The 23,467-nt window shown below is 49.4% G+C and overlaps 1 protein-coding gene across 1 annotated transcript in view; it reads right to left on the reverse strand.

Moving 5' to 3' along the window:
* The window catches only part of CLASP1 (cytoplasmic linker associated protein 1), a 123,175-nt gene that overhangs the window by 45,924 nt on the left and 53,784 nt on the right, over nucleotides 1–23,467 (reverse strand). The window contains exons 9-23 of the mRNA XM_075284706.1: nucleotides 14,605–14,760; nucleotides 13,854–13,927; nucleotides 13,062–13,154; nucleotides 12,699–12,844; nucleotides 12,379–12,514; nucleotides 12,218–12,288; nucleotides 11,863–11,922; nucleotides 10,999–11,076; nucleotides 10,477–10,644; nucleotides 9,537–9,586; nucleotides 9,282–9,452; nucleotides 8,914–8,937; nucleotides 4,727–4,834; nucleotides 4,571–4,597; nucleotides 3,350–3,511 (exon numbers count right to left, since the gene is read on the reverse strand). Of these exons, the coding sequence (XP_075140807.1) occupies nucleotides 3,350–3,511; nucleotides 4,571–4,597; nucleotides 4,727–4,834; nucleotides 8,914–8,937; nucleotides 9,282–9,452; nucleotides 9,537–9,586; nucleotides 10,477–10,644; nucleotides 10,999–11,076; nucleotides 11,863–11,922; nucleotides 12,218–12,288; nucleotides 12,379–12,514; nucleotides 12,699–12,844; nucleotides 13,062–13,154; nucleotides 13,854–13,927; nucleotides 14,605–14,760 (1,524 nt within the window). The remainder of the gene's footprint in view (nucleotides 1–3,349; nucleotides 3,512–4,570; nucleotides 4,598–4,726; nucleotides 4,835–8,913; nucleotides 8,938–9,281; nucleotides 9,453–9,536; nucleotides 9,587–10,476; nucleotides 10,645–10,998; nucleotides 11,077–11,862; nucleotides 11,923–12,217; nucleotides 12,289–12,378; nucleotides 12,515–12,698; nucleotides 12,845–13,061; nucleotides 13,155–13,853; nucleotides 13,928–14,604; nucleotides 14,761–23,467) is intronic.

A 23,467-nucleotide genomic window follows, 5' to 3' on the forward strand; every position in this document is an offset into this window, starting at 1 on the left:
GCGGGATGGGCAAAACCTTCTCTAATCCAAGTCCTGGGAAGAAGGAGGAGCACACAACTTTCCAAGCATCCTGAGAACTGATAATATTACAAGTGAAGTGGAGCCATGCGGAGACCCCCGAGGGGCCACAACCATGGGAACTAATCCAACCAGCTACAGTGCGGTGTGAGGATGGCGGCCATTACCCAGACTCCACCATATGGGAATGTAAGAGAAGGGGGATCGCCTCAAGACTCTTTACACCCTCCTTCCCCTCCAGGCTATAAAGTGGTCGGAGAGAGACCCCATCTGTCATCTCTAACCCCACCAGTCTCCTCCATTACTGACAGCTGAGGTTCTGGTGCAATGTCAGGACAACATGCATACTGCAGCAAAGAGTGGAGACCTAACCTCATAATGTAGAGCTGGAGATAGGACACCACAAACATGGAGGGTCTCACAGGAGATGGATCTGAGCCGACCACAAGATCAGCACCCTAAACCCAAAAACTAAGCCTCCAAACACAGCGCACCCTGGCGGCAGGGAGCGCACCCCAAAAGGAAACGCAAACATGAAAATAATACAGAGAATGAGCATGAACAGAAATCACAAAGCGAGACGTAATGGCCTAAACAAAATGGCGAGAGGTGAGGGATGTTGTGGACATGCAGGCGAGGGGCGATACAAGCAGATGGAGGATGAGGCGGGCATGCAGTTAGCTCCGGATCACCTGACTGCCCCACAGACTCGGAGGTGGAGAGCGCACTAGTGGACCTGGAATGACGTCGAGAGGCTGCAAGAAGAAGGAATGGCAAACACCCAAAGGGTTAACACGCAGATAACAGACAGAAGCAGCGTCCACATATGAGCCTGAGATTACTGAGGATCCCAGGGGGTGGATATGTGACAAGAAGCAGAGGGTGAGCTGAATGGGAGAGACTGAGACAAGCTGGAGGATTCGGAGCAGATCTCCAGATACAGCAGAGTCTGTGATGGTTCTTACCTGACACCATTACCTACATGGCTACGGGGCAGGACAGGGACTACAGGTTCAGTTACATTGCATGTCCTGCCCTCTGCTGGTGAACAGAGGAAAAAACCCTCATCTACTATCAGGTTGTGAGCCCGGATTAACCCCCGCCGCTGCCGTAACATGGGACGTTGTAACTACACCCGGCAGCCCAGTCTCTGCCTGTCAGACGGTGGCACTTCTGGTCTTGCTCTGACAGGAGTATTATAGCACAACCTATTCTCATTTTCACATCCATCATTGGGATCATTCTCAGACAAATCACAATACAAGGACCACAAAAACAAGACACACAAGATGGAAAGGTTCATCCACGCAACAGTATACAGGAGACGGGAAGGTGGGATTAGTAAGGGTTAAACATCCATGCAAAGGAAGACACTCCGTACAGATCGCATCTAATACACATTAGGCCTTGGGCTTCATCTGTAGTAAATAAATCTGATGAGGAGGCAGAAGACTGCGGCATCATAAGGTCGGGGGACCCCTACAGGGATGGACTCAAATGGGAGGCCGTATGGGGGTTGTGGTGCGATAGCTGGATATACTACAGTATATATGGAGCAGAAGCCGGGCCCCTTAGTGGCCAGTCACCCCTCACAATAGTAACCTGTATGGAGGAGGCGTGGGACACTCTGGAGCCCCAGCTATAAGATATGGCTTATAGGAGGAGTGCAACTAAAACCTATGAGGCCTCATATATAGCTTTCCCCATGACACTACGAGCCGCCTCATACCATACGAAACACATGAGAGCCCGGTCATCATGTTTTAGGGTGGTTAAGGAGGGCACGGACTGGTCCTGAGCGCTGACAGCACAGGGATTAGCTGGGGTAAGGATCGTGTAAAATAAAGGGATTTCAATGTGCCAATACTTACCAAGAGGTGCAAAGCCCCTGGCGGGACTTGTATCCCGGCTGCTCTCTCGGCTGGTGTCGCGGCTGCACCCCTGACTCATGCTGGGTCGGGGGATGCGGCTGCTCCGGGCTAGCATGCGATGTGGAAAAGCAGCACATTAATTCAAAACACATTTAACAGGCAAATTGAGAAAATCTTCAATGAAGCGAGAGGTTAATGCGTTACATTAATGAGAGAACACCCCGAACCACACGTATAAGGAGGAGCCGCGCCAAAGTCAGCACCGCTAAGGAGGATAGCAAGAGATCAGAAGTGAACGAAAGAGCCCAATGTGGGGCAACTGTGAGGAGAAGGACAAGCAGCCGGTGCCCATGTCCACACCTAGACACCCCCCCCCCCCCCCCAAATCTGCTGAGTATCGCACTCATTAAATGCCGTGTGTAAATACAGAGAGGAGACGCGGCCTGTGGCGTGGATTAGTACAGGCCAGGTAAACCGCACAGCACAGAGCAGGGTCTGAACAGTCATCAAAGACAATCCTACAGAGGCCAGGAACTGCGACAGAAGTGCAGGAGGACTGCGTACACAGAACGGGCCTGCAATCAAAAGGATACAAACCCTACACCCAAATATTAGGCCCCCTAAATGACCTGAAGGCCGAGAGGTGTCCACACTAATACGGCAAAAAAAAGTGAATCAATGTAATATGTAAGGGGCTGCATGAGGCCCCCTAATATGTGAGACCCCTAATACGTGAGGCCGCCTAATATGTGAGACCCCTAATACGTGAGGCCGCCTAATATGTGAGACCGCCTAATATGTGAGACCCCTAATATACTAGGCATTGGGTAATGTGACTAAGAGAACAGAGACCACACTAAGATCCTTATTTATCGTGCTCTGGATACTTTCAGTGTTGCTGTTTGTCCTTGTACTCCGGTCCCTGGTTTGTATTGTGTGTGTGTGTGTGTGTGTGTGTGTGTGTGTGTGTGTGTGTGTGTGTGTGTATGTATATATATATATATATATATATATATATATATGTGTATGTATGTATGTGTGTATGTATGGTTGTATGTATGTATGTGTGTGTATGTATGTGTCTGTATGTATGTATGGTTGTTTGTATGAATGTATATATGTATGTATGTGTGTGTCTATATGAATGTATGTATGTATATATGTGTGTATGTATGTATGTATGTATATATATATATATGTATGTGTGTGTGTGTGTCTATATGTATGTATATAAGTGTTTGTATATACCTCCCAGCAGATCTTACATGTCTCAGTATTGTATAGTATTGGTATGGCGATCTACCCCCTGGGGTCAGGGACACGACCCTGCACTGTCCACAGACACTTCACAAGACTCTGATCTACTGTAAATCTTCGGGACATACAGATACGGCTTCTAACTTCTGCATTAAAATATTAGGAGGTAAAACCCCCAAGACCCCCCGTCATGGCCTCCTTACCCAGTCCAATTCTACTGGGGCTGGTCTCGCGGCTGCAGCCCTGACTGCGGGGGATCTTGCTCCTTTTCTCAGACGTCGGCACTTGCGGGACCCTCTGAGCACTGGTTGCCAGTCCGTATCCACTGCTCAACAATTTCCCAGGAGAACTGGAGCGGCTGCCGGCTATAACGAGAGAATGTGGATGAGTAGAATACAGACAATATGGCGGCCATCTAACTATATGGATGATGCTATGGAGCACAGTGACCTCACTACTACAATGCAGTGCACAGACACCCTCCCCCTGGACACTTCTATACAGGTGAAGCAACACAGCATAGCATGACAGTGCCAATGTAAAATTTGGGGTGGCATTTGTCCCAATAACGGGTGGAAGTGAGACAATTGTGCAATTAGACTGTCTCACAGAGAGAACACACTGTCCGCTACCTAGAAGAGCGAGGAGTGTTCAGCCAAACGCCTGATGTGTCTGGCTCGCTGCCACCGCCTGCTCTACAAGCTTCATTGTCCTAAATTTGTGAGAACTTGGCACCTAAGACAGTGGTCCCCACATTGTAGAGAAGTGCCAGGGAAGGCTGCCGTCAGCAACTACACAAGGATGCACCACAGGTCGCCTACACAGAATAATCACAGAGGAAGCACAGGGAGGAGGCCCGGGGGCAGGGAGGAGGCCCAGGGAGGAGGCCCAGGGGGCAGGGAGGAGGCCCAGGGGGCAGGGAGAAGGCCCAGGGAGGAGGCCCAGGGGGCAGGGAGAAGGCCCAGGGAGGAGGCCCAGGGGGCAGGGAGAAGGCCCAGGGGGCAGGGAGAAGGCCCAGGGGGCAGGGAGAAGGCCCAGGGGGCAGGGAGAAGGCCCAGGGGGCAGGGAGGAGGCCCAGGGGGCAGGGAGGAGGCCCAGGGGGCAGGGAGGAGGCCCAGGGGGCAGGGAGGAGGCCCAGGGAGGAAGCCCAGGGAGGAGGCCCAGGGGGCAGGGAGGAGGCCCAGGGGGCAGGGAGGAAGCCCAGAGGGCATGGAGGAGGTCCAGGGGCAGGGAAAAGGCCCAGGGGGGGGGAAGAAGGCCCGGGGGGGGGGGGGGGGGAGGGAAGGGAGGAGACCTGGGGGGGGGGGGAGGGAGGAGGCCCGGGGGGAAGGGTGAAGGCCCGTGTGTGTGTGGGGGGGGGGGGGGGGGGGGAGAAGGGAGGAGGCCCAGAGGGGAAGGGAGGAGGCCCGGGGGCAGGATCTTACCACTGGCTGGATTTGCTGATCGGGATCCTTTAGCATGAAAGCAGGAGGAGGACAGTAAAGAGGGATTAAGAGAATATACACAGTACAGAGCCCAGAATAGTCAGGAGACAGGACAATCATGGACAGGCAGACACTACAGACACGCCGGGTGCTTACGCTGCGACTGCGACACAATCTTGGCTCGGCTTCGGCCCCGAGTGTCGGCCTGAGCGGAGGTGGTGCTGCTGGTGCTCCCTGAGCTCTGCCTCCTGGTGCGGATCCGTCCTGTCAAAAGATACAAAGTCAGATGAATGCTGAAGTTCAATGGTCGACTGCGCCCCCGAAATAACCAACAACCCGAAAACCATCATCATGACAAAATCTAAATATCAACTAAACCAATAAGTAACAACATGTAACATACCTGAGAGGCTGCAAACCCCGGACCAAGGGCCCGACCCTACACAGGACACCAACTACATATAGCGGGGATCAACAATCCCTCCGACAAAGCAGAACTACAGGAACATGTACAGAAAGGGGGCGCAGCGTGGCCATCACATGTGTAACACTCCGGATAGAGAACAATCACCTCTGAGCAACATCACAAAGAAGAGTCACAGGAATAATCTCCATAACAGGAATCACCCTGAGGAGAGGAAGAAGCTACAAACCCAGAGCTGCGCTCATATAATAGAGGGACAGTAAGTAACTGAGCACTGTACACAGACAAGCAGAATACTGAGCGCAGCTCTGGAGTATAATACAGGATAAGTAATGTAATGTATGTACACAGTGACTGCACCAGCAGAATAGTGAGCGCAGCTCTGGAGTATAATACAGGATAAGTAATGTAATGTATGTACACAGTGACTGCACCAGCAGAATAGTGAGCGCAGCTCTGGAGTATAATACAGGATAAGTAATGTAATGTATGTACACAGTGACTGCACCAGCAGAATAGTGAGCGCAGCTCTGGAGTATAATACAGGATAAGTAATGTAATGTATGTACACAGTGACCAGCTGAATAGTGAGCGCAGCTCTGGAGTATAATACAGGATAAGTAATGTAATGTATGTACACAGTGACTGCACCAGCAGAATAGTGAGCGCAGCTCTGGAGTATAATACAGGATAAGTAATGTAATGTATGTACACAGTGACTACACCAGCAGAATAGTGAGCGCAGCTCTGGAGTATAATACAGGATAAGTAATGTAATGTATGTACACAGTGACTACACCAGCAGAATAGTGAGTGCAGCTCTGGAGTATAATACAGGATAAGTAATGTAATGTATGTACACAGTGACTGTACCAGCAGAATAGTGAGCGCAGCTCTGGAGTATAATACAGGAGAAGTAATGTAATGTATGTACACAGTGACTACACCAGCAGAATAGTGAGCGCAGCTCTGGAGTATAATACAGGATAAGTAATGTAATGTATGTACACAGTGACTGTACCAGCAGAATAGTGAGCGCAGCTCTGGAGTATAATACAGGATAAGTAATGTAATGTATGTACACAGTGACTGCACCAGCAGAATAGTGAGCGCAGCTCTGGAGTATAATACAGGATAAGTAATGTAATGTATGTACACAGTGACTGTACCAGCAGAATAGTGAGCGCAGCTCTGGAGTATAATACAGGAGAAGTAATGTAATGTATGTACACAGTGGCTGTACCGGCAGAATAGTGAGCGCAGCTCTGGAGTATAATACAGGATAAGTGATGTAATGTATGTACACAGTGACTGCACCAGCAGAATAGTGAGCGCAGCTCTGGAGTATAATACAGGATAAGTAATGTAATGTATGTACACAGTGACTGCTCCGGCAGAATAGTGAGTGCAGCTCTGGAGTATAACACAGGATAAGTAATGTAATGTATGTACACAGTGACTGCACCAGCAGAATAGTGAGCGCAGCTCTGGAGTATAATACAGGATAAGTAATGTAATGTATGTACACAGTGACTACTCCGGCAGAATAGTGAGCGCAGCTCTGGAGTATAACACAGGATGTAACTCAGGATCAGTAATGTAATGTAATGTATGTACACAATGATTCCACATTTACATAGATTAATTCCATATATAAGTGTAATCTGGAGCTCAGAGGTGACCACAGTTTGGTTGTAGTAAACCTTAATACTACATTGGGAAGCTGCCCCTGAATATCCAGAGTTTTGCAGAACTTTCCATATGCAGGTCTAGTGATCACCTTGTTTGCAGCCATATACAACAGATAATTATTGGCAGATCATGTGACTAATGGTGGGATGTGCAGACAATCTGAGGCAATGATCTCTGGCCTCTCCCACCGTGACCTGACAGCGGAGTATCATAATTCTGCATCAGCTGGAGTGTCAGACGGAGACCCCCAATGTCTATGATCGGCCACTAGGTGATCTGATCATAACCCATAAATACAAGTGCCAAGAAATATCCAACATGTCTGAGCACAGCGAGCCTTATTCAGAATACAATTGTCACATAATCAGATCTACACATTCCATATCAAGCAAACACTAAGAACTACACGATCCTCTACGGACTCGGCCTAACATTCCCAGCATGCAACATGTCCTGCTGTGCAGCCCAAAACTAAAGGTTAATAAACTACAGAGCGAGGCCTAAGCTACAATAATACAAGATGAGAGATGGACATGAGTCTGCGGTACAAAGTCACTGCCCCTGGACGGTCCTGAGCCCACAACTGTACAGGCGAGGAGGCCGTGACCACAATGTGCGCCCCGAGTCCAGGACCTTGTCAGGGCACAAGATATCATGTGGATTGCCAGGCACCTATTACTTATGGCTCTGACTTATTAATATCAAATGTGATCAGATTAATAAACCATAAACCTGCCAGCTGAGACAACCAAAGCTCCAGACTCTGCAGACACCCCCTGAGGGAGAGGATAGAGATCCCGGGGCAAATATCAGCAGTGACAATAAAGGACTTTCTGCACCACAGAATCTTCCATATCTGAGCAATGCCCGTGGATTGGGCGGTGGCACCATAAGCTCCTCTTCTCCCCAGAGGATAATCACGCGCCGTACATCTAGCAGGCCATCTTCCCTTGACAGTAGCCTCCTGCAATGCTCATGTTGTCCCCATAGACACGGGCACACATGTGATGATAACGGGGTGTTAGATATAAATGAGGAGTCACATCCGGGAACACTGGACTGATAAAATACATCGGCTGTACTGGGTGGGACCTAAGCCAGTGCATGCTAAGGATTTGCTGGTTGGGGCCTTATGCCTAACACCCCAATATCAAAAGTGTGCACGGGAGTAAATCTGCTGTATTTGTTAAGATTTAATATGGAACATCCCTTCCAGTCCTGACAGTCCCTTTAAGAACAGCACAATCCTCTCATGTTGCGCCCATGCTTGGTGACCATCTTTATGATTTGCTTCTTCAATCAATGGCTGATGCAAATGAAGACAAAGTGCTAACAAATCCTTGACGGTCTCTTCCGAGATCACAGCGCAATAGAAATCCAGACTGGCCATTGACGTTACTCTCTAGGACAGGTCTCTTGGAAAAGCCTTCACCCGCCATCATTGACCTTCAGATCCTCGGCCACATCTTTTATACCACAACATGAATTAGGGAGCCTTCACATGGAGTAAACGTGTGTGTATTTTTGCAAAATACACGTGTAAAATGTCATTGAAGTCAATGGGAGTCTTATTTTTACACGTGTATTTTGCAAAAATACTCGCGCGTTTACTCCGTGTGAAGGCTTCCTTATAGTGAAAAAACTAGCGGTGTCTCCGCAGCCCCGAGAACTGCTCCTGCTGTTCATTAGCTTGAGATGACGCCAGCAATGATCTCATACGATAAGCGTCCTCGGTCATAAAGTGCAGACGCTTCTCTCTTCTCATCCTGAACCTTAACAAGAGTCACCTGAGGATAGAACTGATACCTGCACACAGGCAAACCTTCTCCTATCTGACGGATTCTGGTGCAGGAACACAACAGGGAGCACAGGCCTCAACAGGGGCATAATATAACAGAAAACCTAAGATCTCCTTCAGGTACGCTGCAGTATTACCAATGGTGGTAACGGAGGATGGAGAAGAGGTGAGGGAGGGGATCATCATACCCGGAATTCAGGGCTACATCAATAACCCAGGTGTAATGACTGACCAGGGTGTGCCCTGTATGGTGGATGAATGCTGCACCCAGGCAGATTGTGCAGCGAGAGATCCAGGAGGTGAATGTACAGAACACAGACACATGATGAGGGAACCAAGCGGAAAACAGCATGCAAACCGACAGGAAACACAAATGAGTAGCAGTTACAACACGCCGGTGGACAGAGCTCTGTGGCACACAAAGCTTACCCTCAGATTTAGCAGTGGGACCATCTTTAGGCAAATTAAACAAAAAAATAAAAATAGGGAGAGGAAACAGTGGGAAAATTAGTGAGATGTGGTCGTAGTCAGCAAATCTTCATGTTAGTGTGTGATGGATGATTAACCCTTCCAGAGGATGAAACCTGTGCAGTAATGTGAGCTATACCCCAATGTGCCCATGAAGCCTGGAAATGTCCCACTGTCTGATGTGAAACGCTGAACCCTCTGCCATAGAAAGAATGAAAAAGAAGAGAAGAGCGAAGATGAAATCCCTGAGAATAGTGTGAGCTGCTGCCGTGTGTAGTGCAGGCTGCATGGAGTGAGGATGTCACACGTCTGCACAGACCCGTCCTCACCTAGGGATGCATAAGAGCCGGGGGGAAGAGCCGCCGCCGAGCTGAAGGGTGCAGGGGTAGCAGATGACGCTACTTTGGACTTGGCGCTGGCGGCTGCATTCACATCGATGTCACTGCGAGAGCGTTGTAAGAAGCCCGAAGGAGCCGAAGTCTTCACGGCCGCTGCAGAAACTGCAAGAGGAAAGGGAACAAACCAAAAGATTCAGAGACAAATCTGAGGTTCAGGCTCATGTCCAGCACCAAAACAACACTAACCTCTGGACGCTGAACTTCCTGGAGGACTTCTCTTCGTGGACAAGGGTCGACTACGAGAAATGAAAAAAGAATTAGAAAAAAGACAAACCTTAAAAGAGACATCAGAAGAGAAGTGTCAGGCCCGTCGGATCGGATTCAGTACTCAATTCACTGCCGTGTGACCATAAAGCAGGCAAGTGATGAACAGAGAGGACTAGTCGAGAGACAGCAGGTCACAGAGGAACGTAGGACTCGACCTCTCTGTGTCATATGGGGGAGGGGGAGTTGTGGTGCGCGCAGCAGGCGGGACAAGAAATTCAGCACCAGCGGTTTCACACAATTCACAGATCTGTGGCTTCTAAGGTGACAGGTTAGTAAGGCTCGGTTCACACCTGCGTCTGGATTTGGGGCTTCCATCCCCGAATCTGCTTGAAAAATACGGGTTCACGGGTAACCGCTTTTTAAGAGGATTGGGTTTCCGTCTTTCAGATCCCCAAGCAGACCAGAGAAACGGAAACCTGAACGCATGCCTGAGCCTAGCGTAAGTAGTATTAAAAACCAGCAAAATCAGCGATGCAGCCATACACCCCAATAGAGAGTCAAACCTGCCGCATGCTACACAATAAACGCAGGTCCACAGCCGTCACCTCTGTGGGGTTACTTCAGATATCCAAGGGATCGCTCATCCCCATATTGTTTATTGTGTGGAATAAATTTACTTCACTGATCAAATACAAGAAGCTTCTTATCACATAATGGTGCAGCCAAAAGAGGAAGCAAAACCTACAGCTCAATACGCATTGCCGAATGGGTGACAAAATGGAGGCCCCAAGTCACCACCGCACCAGATCTGCACTTGCACCAGCTGCATTGTACAGTAGAAGAAACTGGTGATTATATGTGTGCAGTAACAGTGACGGGTATGTGGACGCTGCACACGTGGCACAGACGTGGGACTCACTTTAGGCTTTCCTGGGAGCTGGACGAGGATCGATCTGACTGAGGGAGAGACACAATGCTGTCAGAGCTCTTGAGATGAGACTGAAGGGCCTTCTGATATGACGACTCCAGATTGTGGTATAAATGCTCCGCTTCACGACTGAAGTGACTGTGAAAACCCCAATAACATCTGCAAAAGAGGACACGAGAGATCAGTGATGGGGCGAGGGGGGGGGGGGGGGTCAGAAGACATTACACATTCTTAGCCCCCAACTTCAACAATGAAATTTGCCTATTCTAAAAAGACACTGCCAAAGATAGAGATGGAGCAAACAGACAGATGGGAATCAGAAGAAACATCTCTGCAGTAAGGCAAACCTTCAATGAGACGTCTTCAGCTGCGACCACGTCCACTGCCTATAGACGTCTTCAGCTGTGACGGACTACAATGACTACAGACGCCATCACCGCTCTCCATCAGTAATACAGTAATCCCCCCCTAGATTTACATTGCCAGTGTCACGCCAGAGTCTTTTCCACTTACTTTCGTGCGACTATCCTGGCTTCAGAGTCGGCATCGTGGATTCCTTTCTTGATGGTTTCTGCTAATACTGATATGTGCCTGGGGTGGAGAGAGCTCATATTAGTCCTGATGTGACGAAGAAACCAGCAGCAATGTCTGTCCTGGTGACACAATGAAACAAACCTCCTGCCAATCACAGCCCGGCTCATTACAAGCCATCATTAATGCCCTCATTTGAATGAGGATAAACGGGCCGAGGCTCGGGCCACATTCCTCAGCGCGGTCCTTGGGTTGTGATAGTAACACTTAAGGTGGACAAGGCGAGTTCTATAAAACAGTCTCAAGACATAAGGCGAGGTGGTGTCCTTGTACAGAACGCTGCAGTATCATCTCCCCCGAGTCCGTATCTAATAGACACGCACATACAATATATAATCACCACCCGCACACAACACAATACAGACGGACTGACCCCTTCCATTTACAATCCTGGTAACCATGTGGAGGAGCCACCGGCCTGACCTGTGAACGCGAACTACACAAATCTGCAGCATTGCCATCAAGTACAGTCTTACCTAACCCTGCCCCGGCCTCCATCCATCAGACAGAGCTGGAGCGTCTATTATTTCTCCTGTTATTTGCTAAGCAACAGCCCAAATCTATTCAGGCAGCTGCAAACACCAAGCAGACATGGCTGCAGAGACAGATGTGTCCCCAACATGCCCACAATGATGGCTGGATGCTGAGGGAATCACATATAACCCATTTATAGAGAAATGTTTGGGCTCTTCACACGTCCTTCAGGTGAGGACAGGTAATATCATGTAAGCATGGAAGGAAAGTCTAATATCCATACACATCCTCCAACACCTGCCGCCATCTTACCTCTCCAGCGAGTGCGTCTGCCATTCTTGTAGAAGTAGATCTAAGAATTCATAACAACGTCTGCAAGTAAAAGAAGTGAAATTCAGCTATCCTGGCATAGGGGAGGATACATGGCCCATATATACAGGGTATACGGCTGGAATGATATACGGAGATGATCTGACCCCCCCTAATATTGTGGAGCTGATGTACACGAGGAGGATTACAGGAGACGCCATCTTTAATCTACACGATAGCAGCCAATAAGTATCTGCATATACACAGTGCACAAGGCGGCTGACTCTTACTGACGCCGCAGATACATGAAGGATTCCCAGCTAGACAGATGCACAGGAGCTAAGAGAAGGACACAAACCTTCGGACCGCCACAGACTTGGAGGTGCAGTTACTTGTAATGATGGGTATTAGCCTTGGGACATGTGTGTGCTGCCATAATGGAGAGAATAACACAAACAATTAGTAATCATTAACCTCTGTAGGTCCATAAAAGTTACTGGATGACAGCGCGATACTCACACGTATGATTAGTCGGATGGCCACCACTCCGGAGGTCGCCATGATTTTGGCACTGTTAGGAACTAAGTTGAAAACTGTGGGCATAATTGCTTCAGCTCCATGGTCAAACTTATTCCCCAGGACAGACGAGAGGTGCCTGACAGAAAACACCAAGGAAAAGAGGATTATGCAAGAAGAGAAGAACCAAAAAAGCGAAAATCAGCAGCTTAAGCCCCCAGCACTGGCTGATGTGTCAGTGTGGCCGCTGTCATGTACTCAGCACATTCATCCGTGATCTGGAGGAAGCCGTGTGTGTGTTAGGACACGTCTGCTCCACTCACCCCAGGGTGATACAGGCTTCTCGAACCACCTGGGAACGCAAGTCCTTGGCGGAAAGCTTGAACGCTCCATCAAGCAGACGCAGGTGTTGGAAGAAATTGTCGTATTCTGCTGCTCCGGCCAAGAGAAGAGATCGGATCTTCTTAAGCTGCAACCAAGAAGAAAATGAAACTAAATCGATGAAATTCACTTATTGTAGAGACATCACAAGACAAAATCATCCCCAGGTAACAATGATAGAAGTGTAATGATGGAGAACGGCCAATCCCGCCACTATGCGGAGTGTGATGGAGGTAGCAATGCGGGGAGACCCCCACCCACAGCGGTGCCCACTGCACATAAATGATAGGATGCCAGCCCCTTACCGCGTTAATTCTCTGTTCCCAGTCGTGTTTATCATCAGACAGGATTTCCCGAATTTTATTGATTTGCTCCTCCAGGTCTCTGCTCGAGTAGATCTGTAAGAAGAGACACAGCCGGTTCACAGACCTCAGATTTCCGGCGCTCCTCGCTGGACCGCAGCATCACTACAATCATTCTCATTGCCAATTCTACATTTGGATGACGGGTTCGGTACAATCTTTGACAAGCCCCCGGCAAAAAGTTGCTTTGCTGCCTCATCTATATCTAGCCAGAGTTCATGGAGCCCATGTCCTAAGCACAGGCACGAGAACGGGTGATGACTAGGTGACTATATGCAGGGACTCAATCATCTCTACCAGAACAGACCGCTATAGACAAAGACGCTTTTTTTTCACCTGGATGTTGTGATGAACATGAAACTCCGTGACCCAAGTGAGACCCAAGTGCAGAGCCAGGACCGCCCAATGGGGCACCATGTATAACATGGGGTCTTCAGGCCTCCTCGGGGTCTGGGTGCGACTACTACCAAACTGGCCGCTATGCAGAGATCAGAGATGTCAGAGCGGCTCCACACACAGACTGCTGCTATGGCGCTACGGTCTATGGCGGTATACACAGCAGGGATAAATGGCGCTATAATCTACTGGTGCCTTACTATGTCACCCGCAGCCGCCATTCTGTGTTAGACCCTCAGCTACAAGCAAGAGAGGAGTTCAGCAGGAACCTAAACTTATTGTAGGTGGACAAGGCAGAGAACATGATGATGCGGACAGACCGGCGACCACGGCTGTTACCTGCACGGTGGGGACATCTTCAAACGCTCTGATGAAATCTTCCTCGTCTACCCCTCCGGCACCTTCCTTGGCTCCTGCAACAGTTTAAAGATCCGTTTACTCCTCTGACTCTCTCAGCATCACATTCACCCCTCAGGTGACCTTGTCCGTTCACTATAAATCAATCATCGGTCAGGGTCCAGCTGGTCACTAGGGGGCGCACCATAACCCCGCTGCCTGACCTGGGAGTGAATGAGACCTCATGTCCGGCCAACAGAGATCAGAAACATCAAAGAGCCTGAGCGTGACCAATAGACAATGGGCAGATGTAATATCCTCCCCCTGGTCACCAGGACACTGCGCCATATCAGAGCACAACACGGCCGGCACCGAGAGCGAACACCAGCCAGGAGGGAAACTCCCCGAGAAGAGAGAGCGAAGCCGGGCGGGTGAGCAGGAATGTGAACAGTGTCCTATCATGTAGACAACAAGCGCCAGAGCTCAGTGATGCCGACACCATGTGCTGAGGTGTCGCTCCCTTGTGTAGGGCCACTATGTACACACAATGGCTTCCAGCCTCCAGTACTCACCTCCAGGTTTGCCGACACCATGTGCTGAGGTGTCGCTCCCTTGTATAGGGCCACTATGTACACACAATGGCTTCCAGCCTCCAGTACTCACCTCCAGGTTTGCCGACACCATGTGCTGAGGTGTCGCTCCCTTGTATAGGGCCACTATGTACACACAATGGCTTCCAGCCTCCAGTACTCACCTCCAGGTTTGGCAGCGACTGCAGTAGTCCCGGGCCTCCGAGCCGTCCCCATAGTCACCGGTTTTCGGGCAGGTGGCAGCATTTTGGAGGAAGCAGTGGAGCTGGCGGATGACGGTCTGTTCCCATCAACAGAATCTTCATCATCAAAGGTTTTATCTGTAATATAAAGGCGAGAAGGATTTACTATCAGATACCAATGTCCGACCGCAAATAGAGGGGCAGCGGCCGCCATGATGAACAGCCTGACCCCGCCATTGTAGTGAGGGCGGAGCAAGAGCACCCCACCATTGTAGTGAGGGCGGAGCTAGAGCACCCCACCATTGTAGTGAGGGCGGAGCTAGAGCTCACCCCCATTGTAGTGAGGGCAGAGCTAGAGCTCACCCCCATTGTAGTGAGGACGGAGCTAAAGCACCCCACCATTGTAGTGAGGGCGGAGCTAGAGCTCACCCCCATTGTAGTGAGGGCGGAGCTAGGGCGCCCCACCATTGTAGTGAGGACGGAGCTAAAGCACCCCACCATTGTAGTGAGGACGGAGCTAAAGCACCCCCCCATTGTAGTGAGGGCAGAGCTAGAGCTCACCCCCATTGTAGTGAGGGCGGAGCTAGGGCGCCCCACCATTGTAGTGAGGACGGAGCTAAAGCACCCCACCATTGTAGTGAGGGCAGAGCTAGAGCTCACCCCCATTGTAGTGAGGGCGGAGCTAGGGCACCCCACCATTGTAGTGAGGGCGGAGCTAGGGCACCCCACCATTGTAGTGAGGGTGGAGCTAGGGCACCCCACCATTGTAGTGAGGGTGGAGCTACAGCACAACCCCCCCATTGTAGTGAGGACGGAGCTAGAGCACAACCCCCCATTGTAGTGAGGGCGGAGCTAGAGCAACCCCCCCCCCCCCCCCAATTGTAGTGAGGGCAGAGTAAGAGCAACCCCCCATTGTAGTGAGGGCGGAGCTAGAGCAACCCCTCCCCCCCCCCCCCAATTGTAGTGAGGGCAGAGTAAGAGCAACCCCCCATTGTAGTGAGGGTGGAGCTAGAGCACCCCATTGTAGTGAGGGTGGAGCTACAGCACAACCCATGAGGCGACCTGAAGCGACCGCTTCAAGCGGCGCTATGCCAGGGCCCCAGGAAGGGCGGCATTTTTGCTAACCTAAGCCAGTCCAGGACAAGCTGTCCTGGACTGGCTTAGCACCGAGCAGTGCACCGAGAGGCCACTCCAGCAGCCTCCCCTCACGCTCAGGCAGAGAGTAGGCCCTCTCCGTGCCTGCTCTCTGCCAGCGAACGGCGCTAAGCCCCGCACCCTTTGATTTGTCACGCCCCCGCTCCGCCCCCTCCTCCCAGCAGGGTGGGGGGGCTTTCTGTAGTTCGCCTCGGGTGGCGAAAAGGGCAGGTTCACCCCCTGGAGGGCGGAGCTAGAGCACCCCCCCCCCCATTGTAGTGAGGGAGGAGCTAGAGCAACCCCCCATTGTAGTGAGGGTGGAGCTAGAGCAACCCAACCCCCCCACACACACACACACTGTAGTAAAAGTGGAGCTAGAGCACCCCCATTGTAGTGAGGGCGGAGCTAGAGCAGACCCTTCTGTTATTAGATGGTGGTCGCACTGGATGGACATCACTGGGATAAGGGCCAACTGCACACAAAGTAAGGAAGACTAGAGAATATAAATTGCAGCCAACACCCAGCGGCCATTTTGATAAACAGCGTCCAGGTGACCCAAGCGACCATTATGTTTATGAGGTGACCAGCAATTGACTGGTGTTTGACTACATCAGCTTCAAAATGGCGCCCCTGGTATCGTCACATACATCAACGACCATCTACATAATAACCGCACACAGGAATATGCTGCTCCAATAACATCGTACGACCCAAAACAGGGCCAAAAAATGAGATATAAGAGGGGGAGTCGGAGCTGTTGTATCTGTAGGAACAGGGGCGGCCATGTCACCGGGCCCAGAAAGGATCAACAGAAGCCCAAGCAAGTCCATGCAGATGTCTGACCGAGCGAACAATCCTGACATCAGGGGGCGCTCTACAGCCCACAAGGAATACAGAAATGTATACGATACATATATACACAAGACACTATACAGAGCCACAGATAACACTACACATATACACAAGACACTATACACATACACAAGACACTATACAGAGCCACAGATAACACTACACATACATGATACAGGAACACAATCTACACATAGAGCTACACTAACATGTATACTGTGCTATACATACAGCTTATAGTGCAAGTGTGAATAACACAAACCGTACAGTACACACTATACACAGCCACACATACACATACAGACTACACTCTGTACTATACACAGGTCATACTACATATACACAGAACTATACACACATTTTACATTCATATACATAGTGTAATATATATATATATATATATATATATATATATATATATATATATATACACACCCATAGACCATACCTCATAGATACACTTGTCATTCTACATATATGTACAGTACACAGATTACACACACACACTATACACAGGTTCCCCATACATATATACTATACACATACATTACATGCACACCGCCGTTTAGCCTCCATCTATACAGATAAACCCCTGCACATCTCCTGCACAGACATTTCTCGCTGCACATCTCCGTCCTCCGGCACAGCCTTCTCCTCCATTACAGACAGTAAGACAAAGAAGATGCCGGGTGTGGAGCGGTCACTGGGGAGAGAGGCAGCGATTGCCCGGCTGATCTGCAGAGAAGCGCTGTGCTGTGCAGGAGGCAGCGTCTGTGTTGCTGTCATGATGGCGGCAGAGCCTGCAGGGCCGAGACCTCACCGCTCCCTGTCATCTGCACAGACTATCTGCAGGCTGGGGACACAGGCAAACCACAAAGAATAAAGCCGGAGCGCTTACTGGTACATATTCTTTGGCAAATGAGCTTCCTCAGCATCCCTCCGCTCTCCTCCCACACCGGGTCCACATTGGAAGCGTCTCAGTGAAAGGAGAAGCTGAGCTGTGTGCACACACAGGGGGGCAGCGGACATGCTGGGAGGATCAGATCCTTGTTGTTCCGGCTGCACCTTCCCTCGATGTGCATGTAAGGTGCAGTGTCAGGAAATGAAGCCCCCTCCACCGGCCGCCGGCTGACTGAGGCACAAGGAGCCCACGCTGATCCCGCAGGAGCATCAGCAGCTCAAACAGCTGCTCTCTGGCCACGACTAATAGAGGCGCCCCCCAGGGACAGAGCCCTCGCAGGCTGGAGACAATGCTGTAATGAATGGATACGATTACATGGACGCCAGCAGGTAGCGACAAGGAGGATGAGAAAATGGAGAGCTGGGCTGAACACACACCTTACATGTCAGCTGTCTCTGCAGCACAGAACACGGTGATGTCATGGAGGGTGGCGTACATCGCTTCACACTGTCAACAGCCCCAATTACCCCACAGGGGGCCACAAGAACTCCCTGCTCATAGCTATGACTCACGCCCGGCAACAGACACCAAGACAAAATGGATTCCAAGATGGAGAAGAATAGAAGGCAGCACATGGCGAGACATCGGGGTCCTCCCAAAACCCAAACCAGAGCAAGAGAAGATGATTACACAGCACACACATTACTGGGGTCTGAGGGGCAGCGCAATGCACTCTGCTACACCGAACAGCAGCAACATCACCGGGGGAAGTAGTGCCAGGGATACAATGTAGCGGCCGTGGTTGTTACATTGTATCCCTAGCAACAAGGGAAGGAAACAGTCAGCACACAGGGGAGACAGTCAGCAGAAAGCAGCCACACCATGACATTGCTGTGGTATTAACCAAATGGAAAATAAATGCAAGTCTAATTTACTGGGGGCGCTGACTCACGAAAGCCCCTAATCACAGTGCACCCTATTAGAGGGAGGGGGGGGGTTATATTCAGGATCTGCTTCCCTTGGCTACAATGACCATCCTGTATTATATAGAAGCCTATTATTAAGTATAGGGACTGCAATACTTCATCTCCTCTATGGTGGCGCTGCATGGTAATGGCTGCCAGGTACACCCACATATTACAGCTAATCCCCACAGAGGGCGCCACGTGAGCAGTTTATTACCAAAGGGCAAGTCTACGAGGAACTGCCCAAAGTAGAGGAGCCTCAAATAAGACACTGAGGACTATTGTACAAGTGCGGAATTACTATCTGTTATCAGCCATGTCAGGAGAGGAGAGGCCAACTGTAGGACAGGGGAATACAATCTATTACTATCTGTTATCAGCCATGTCAGGAGAGGAGAGGCCGACTGTAGGACAGGGGAATACAATCTATTACTATCTGTTATCAGCCATGTCAGGAGAGGCCGACTGTAGGACAGGGGAATACAATCTATTACTATCTGTTATCAGCCATGTCAGGAGAGGAGAGGCCGACTGTAGGACAGGGGAATACAATCTATTACTATCTGTTATCAGCCATGTCAGGAGAGGAGAGGCCGACTGTAGGACAGGAGAATACAATCTATTACTATCTGTTATCAGCCATGTCAGGAGAGGAGAGGCCGACTGTAGGACAGGGGAATACAATATATTACTATCTGTTATCAGCCATGTCAGGAGAGGAGAGGCCGACTGTAGGACAGGAGAATACAATCTATTACTATCTGTTATCAGCCATGTCAGGAGAGGAGAGGCCGACTGTAGGACAGGAGAATACAATCTATTACTATCTGTTATCAGCCATGTCAGGAGAGGAGAGGCCGACTGTAGGACAGGAGAATACAATCTATTACTATCTGTTATCAGCCATGTCAGGAGAGGAGAGGCCGACTGTAGGACAGGAGAATACAATCTATTACTATCTGTTATCAGCCATGTCAGGAGAGGAGAGGCCGACTGTAGGACAGGAGAATACAATCTATTACTATCTGTTATCAGCCATGACAGGAGAGGCCGACTGTAGGACAGGGGAATACAATCTATTACTATCTGTTATCAGCCATGTCAGGAGAGGCCGACTGTAGGACAGGGGAATACAATCTATTACTATCTGTTATCAGCCATGTCAGGAGAGGAGAGGCCGACTGTAGGACAGGAGAATACAATCTATTACTATCTGTTATCAGCCATGTCAGGAGAGCAGAGGCCGACTGTAGGACAGGAGAATACAATCTATTACTATCTGTTATCAGCCATGTCAGGAGAGGAGAGGCCGACTGTAGGATAGGGGAATACAATCTATTACTATCTGTTATCAGCCATGTCAGGAGAGGAGAGGCCGACTGTAGGACAGGAGAATACAATCTATTACTATCTGTTATCAGCCATGTCAGGAGAGGCCGACTGTAGGACAGGAGAATACAATCTATTACTATCTGTTATCAGCCATGTCAGGAGAGGAGAGGCCGACTGTAGGACAGGAGAATACAATCTATTACTATCTGTTATTAGCCATGTCAGGAGGGGAGAGGCCGACTGTAGGACAGGGGAATACAATCTATTACTATCTGTTATCAGCCATGTCAGGAGAGGCCGACTGTAGGACAGGAGAATACAATCTATTACTATCTGTTATCAACCATGTCAGGAGAGGAGAGGCCGACTGTGGGACAGGAGAATACAATCTATTACTATCTGTTATCAGCCATGTCAGGAGAGGAGAGGCCGACTGTAGGACAGGAGAATACAATCTATTACTATCTGTTATCAGCCATGTCAGGAGAGGAGAGGCCGACTGTAGGACAGGAGAATACAATCTATTACTATCTGTTATCAGCCATGTCAGGAGAGGCCGACTGTAGGATAGGGGAATACAATCTATTACTATCTGTTATCAGCCATGTCAGGAGAGGAGAGGCCGACTGTAGGACAGGGGAATACAATCTATTACTATCTGTTATCAGCCATGTCAGGAGAGGAGAGGCCGACTGTAGGACAGGAGAATACAATCTATTACTATCTGTTATCAGCCATGTCAGGAGAGGAGAGGCCGACTGTAGGACAGGAGAATACAATCTATTACTATCTGTTATCAGCCATGTCAGGAGAGGAGAGGCCGACTGTAGGATAGGGGAATACAATCTATTACTATCTGTTATCAGCCATGTCAGGAGGGGAGAGGCCGACTGTAGGACAGGAGAATACAATCTATTACTATCTGTTATCAGCCATGTCAGGAGAGGAGAGGCCGACTGTAGGACAGGGGAATACAATCTATTACTATCTGTTATCAGCCATGTCAGGAGAGGCCGACTGTAGGACAGGGGAATACAATCTATTACTATCTGTTATCAGCCATGTCAGGAAAGGAGAGGCCGACTGTAGGACAGGGGAATACAATCTATTACTATCTGTTATCAGCCATGTCAGGAGAGGCCGACTGTAGGACAGGGGAATACAATCTATTACTATCTGTTATCAGCCATGTCAGGAGAGGAGAGGCCGACTGTAGGACAGGGGAATACAATCTATTACTATCTGTTATCAGCCATGTCAGGAGAGGAGAGGCCGACTGTAGGATAGGGGAATACAATCTATTACTATCTGTTATCAGCCATGTCAGGAGAGGCCGACTGTAGGACAGGAGAATACAATCTATTACTATCTGTTATCAGCCATGTCAGGAGAGGAGAGGCCGACTGTAGGACAGGAGAATACAATCTATTACTATCTGTTATCAGCCATGTCAGGAGAGGAGAGGCCGACTGTAGGACAGGAGAATACAATCTATTACTATCTGTTATCAGCCATGTCAGGAGAGGCCGACTGTAGGATAGGGGAATACAATCTATTACTATCTGTTATCAGCCATGTCAGGAGAGGAGAGGCCGACTGTAGGACAGGGGAATACAATCTATTACTATCTGTTATCAGCCATGTCAGGAGAGGAGAGGCCGACTGTAGGACAGGAGAATACAATCTATTACTATCTGTTATCAGCCATGTCAGGAGAGGAGAGGCCGACTGTAGGATAGGGGAATACAATCTATTACTATCTGTTATCAGCCATGTCAGGAGGGGAGAGGCCGACTGTAGGACAGGAGAATACAATCTATTACTATCTGTTATCAGCCATGTCAGGAGAGGAGAGGCCGACTGTAGGACAGGGGAATACAATCTATTACTATCTGTTATCAGCCATGTCAGGAGAGGCCGACTGTAGGACAGGGGAATACAATCTATTACTATCTGTTATCAGCCATGTCAGGAGAGGAGAGGCCGACTGTAGGACAGGGGAATACAATCTATTACTATCTGTTATCAGCCATGTCAGGAGAGGCCGACTGTAGGACAGGGGAATACAATCTATTACTATCTGTTATCAGCCATGTCAGGAGAGGAGAGGCCGACTGTAGGACAGGAGAATACAATCTATTACTATCTGTTATCAGCCATGTCAGGAGAGGAGAGGCCGACTGTAGGACAGGGGAATACAATCTATTACTATCTGTTATCAGCCATGTCAGGAGAGGCCGACTGTAGGACAGGAGAATACAATCTATTACTATCTGTTATCAGTCATGTCAGGAGAGGAGAGGCCGACTGTAGGACAGGGGAATACAATCTATTACTATCTGTTACCAGCCATGTCAGGAGAGGCCGACTGTAGGACAGGGGAATACAATCTATTACTATCTGTTATCAGCCATGTCAGGAGGGGAGAGGCCGACTGTAGGACAGGGGAATACAATCTATTACTATCTGTTATCTGCCATGTCAGGAGGGGAGAGGCCGACTGTAGGACAGGGGAATACAATCTATTACTATCTGTTATCAGCCATGTCAGGAGAGGAGAGGCCGACTGTAGGACAGGGGAATACAATCTATTACTATCTGTTATCAGCCATGTCAGGAGGGGAGAGGCCGACTGTAGGACAGGGGAATACAATCTATTACTATCTGTTATCAGCCATGTCAGGAGAGGAGAGGCCGACTGTAGGACAGGAGAATACAATCTATTACGATCTGTTATCAGTCATGTCAGGAGAGGAGAGGCCGACTGTAGGACAGGAGAATACAATCTATTACTATCTGTTATCAGCCATGTCAGGAGGGGAGAGGCCGACTGTAGGACAGGGGAATACAATCTATTACTATCTGTTATCAGCCATGTCAGGAGAGGAGAGGCCGACTGTAGGACAGGGGAATACAATCTATTACTATCTGTTATCAGCCATGTCCAGAGAGGAGAGGCCGACTGTAGGACAGGGGAATACAATCTATTACTATCTGTTATCAGCCATGTCAGGAGAGGAGAGGCCGACTGTAGGACAGGGGAATACAATCTATTACTATCTGTTATCAGCCATGTCAGGAGGGGAGAGGCCGACTGTAGGACAGGGGAATACAATCTATTACTATCTGTTATCAGCCATGTCAGGAGAGGAGAGGCCGACTGTAGGACAGGAGAATACAATCTATTACGATCTGTTATCAGTCATGTCAGGAGAGGAGAGGCCGACTGTAGGACAGGAGAATACAATCTATTACTATCTGTTATCAGCCATGTCAGGAGGGGAGAGGCCGACTGTAGGACAGGGGAATACAATCTATTACTATCTGTTATCAGCCATGTCAGGAGAGGAGAGGCCGACTGTAGGACAGGAGAATACAATCTATTACTATCTGTTATCAGCCATGTCCAGAGAGGAGAGGCCGACTGTAGGACAGGGGAATACAATCTATTACTATCTGTTATCTGCCATGTCAGGAGGGGAGAGGCCGACTGTAGGACAGGAGAATACAATCTATTACTATCTGTTATCAGCCATGTCAGGAGAGGCCGACTGTAGGACAGGGGAATACAATCTATTACTATCTGTTATCTGCCATGTCAGGAGGGGAGAGGCCGACTGTAGGACAGGAGAATACAATCTATTACTATCTGTTATCAGCC

Source organism: Leptodactylus fuscus, chromosome 8 (assembly GCF_031893055.1).
Source record: "Leptodactylus fuscus isolate aLepFus1 chromosome 8, aLepFus1.hap2, whole genome shotgun sequence".
NCBI lineage: Eukaryota > Metazoa > Chordata > Amphibia > Anura > Leptodactylidae > Leptodactylus > Leptodactylus fuscus.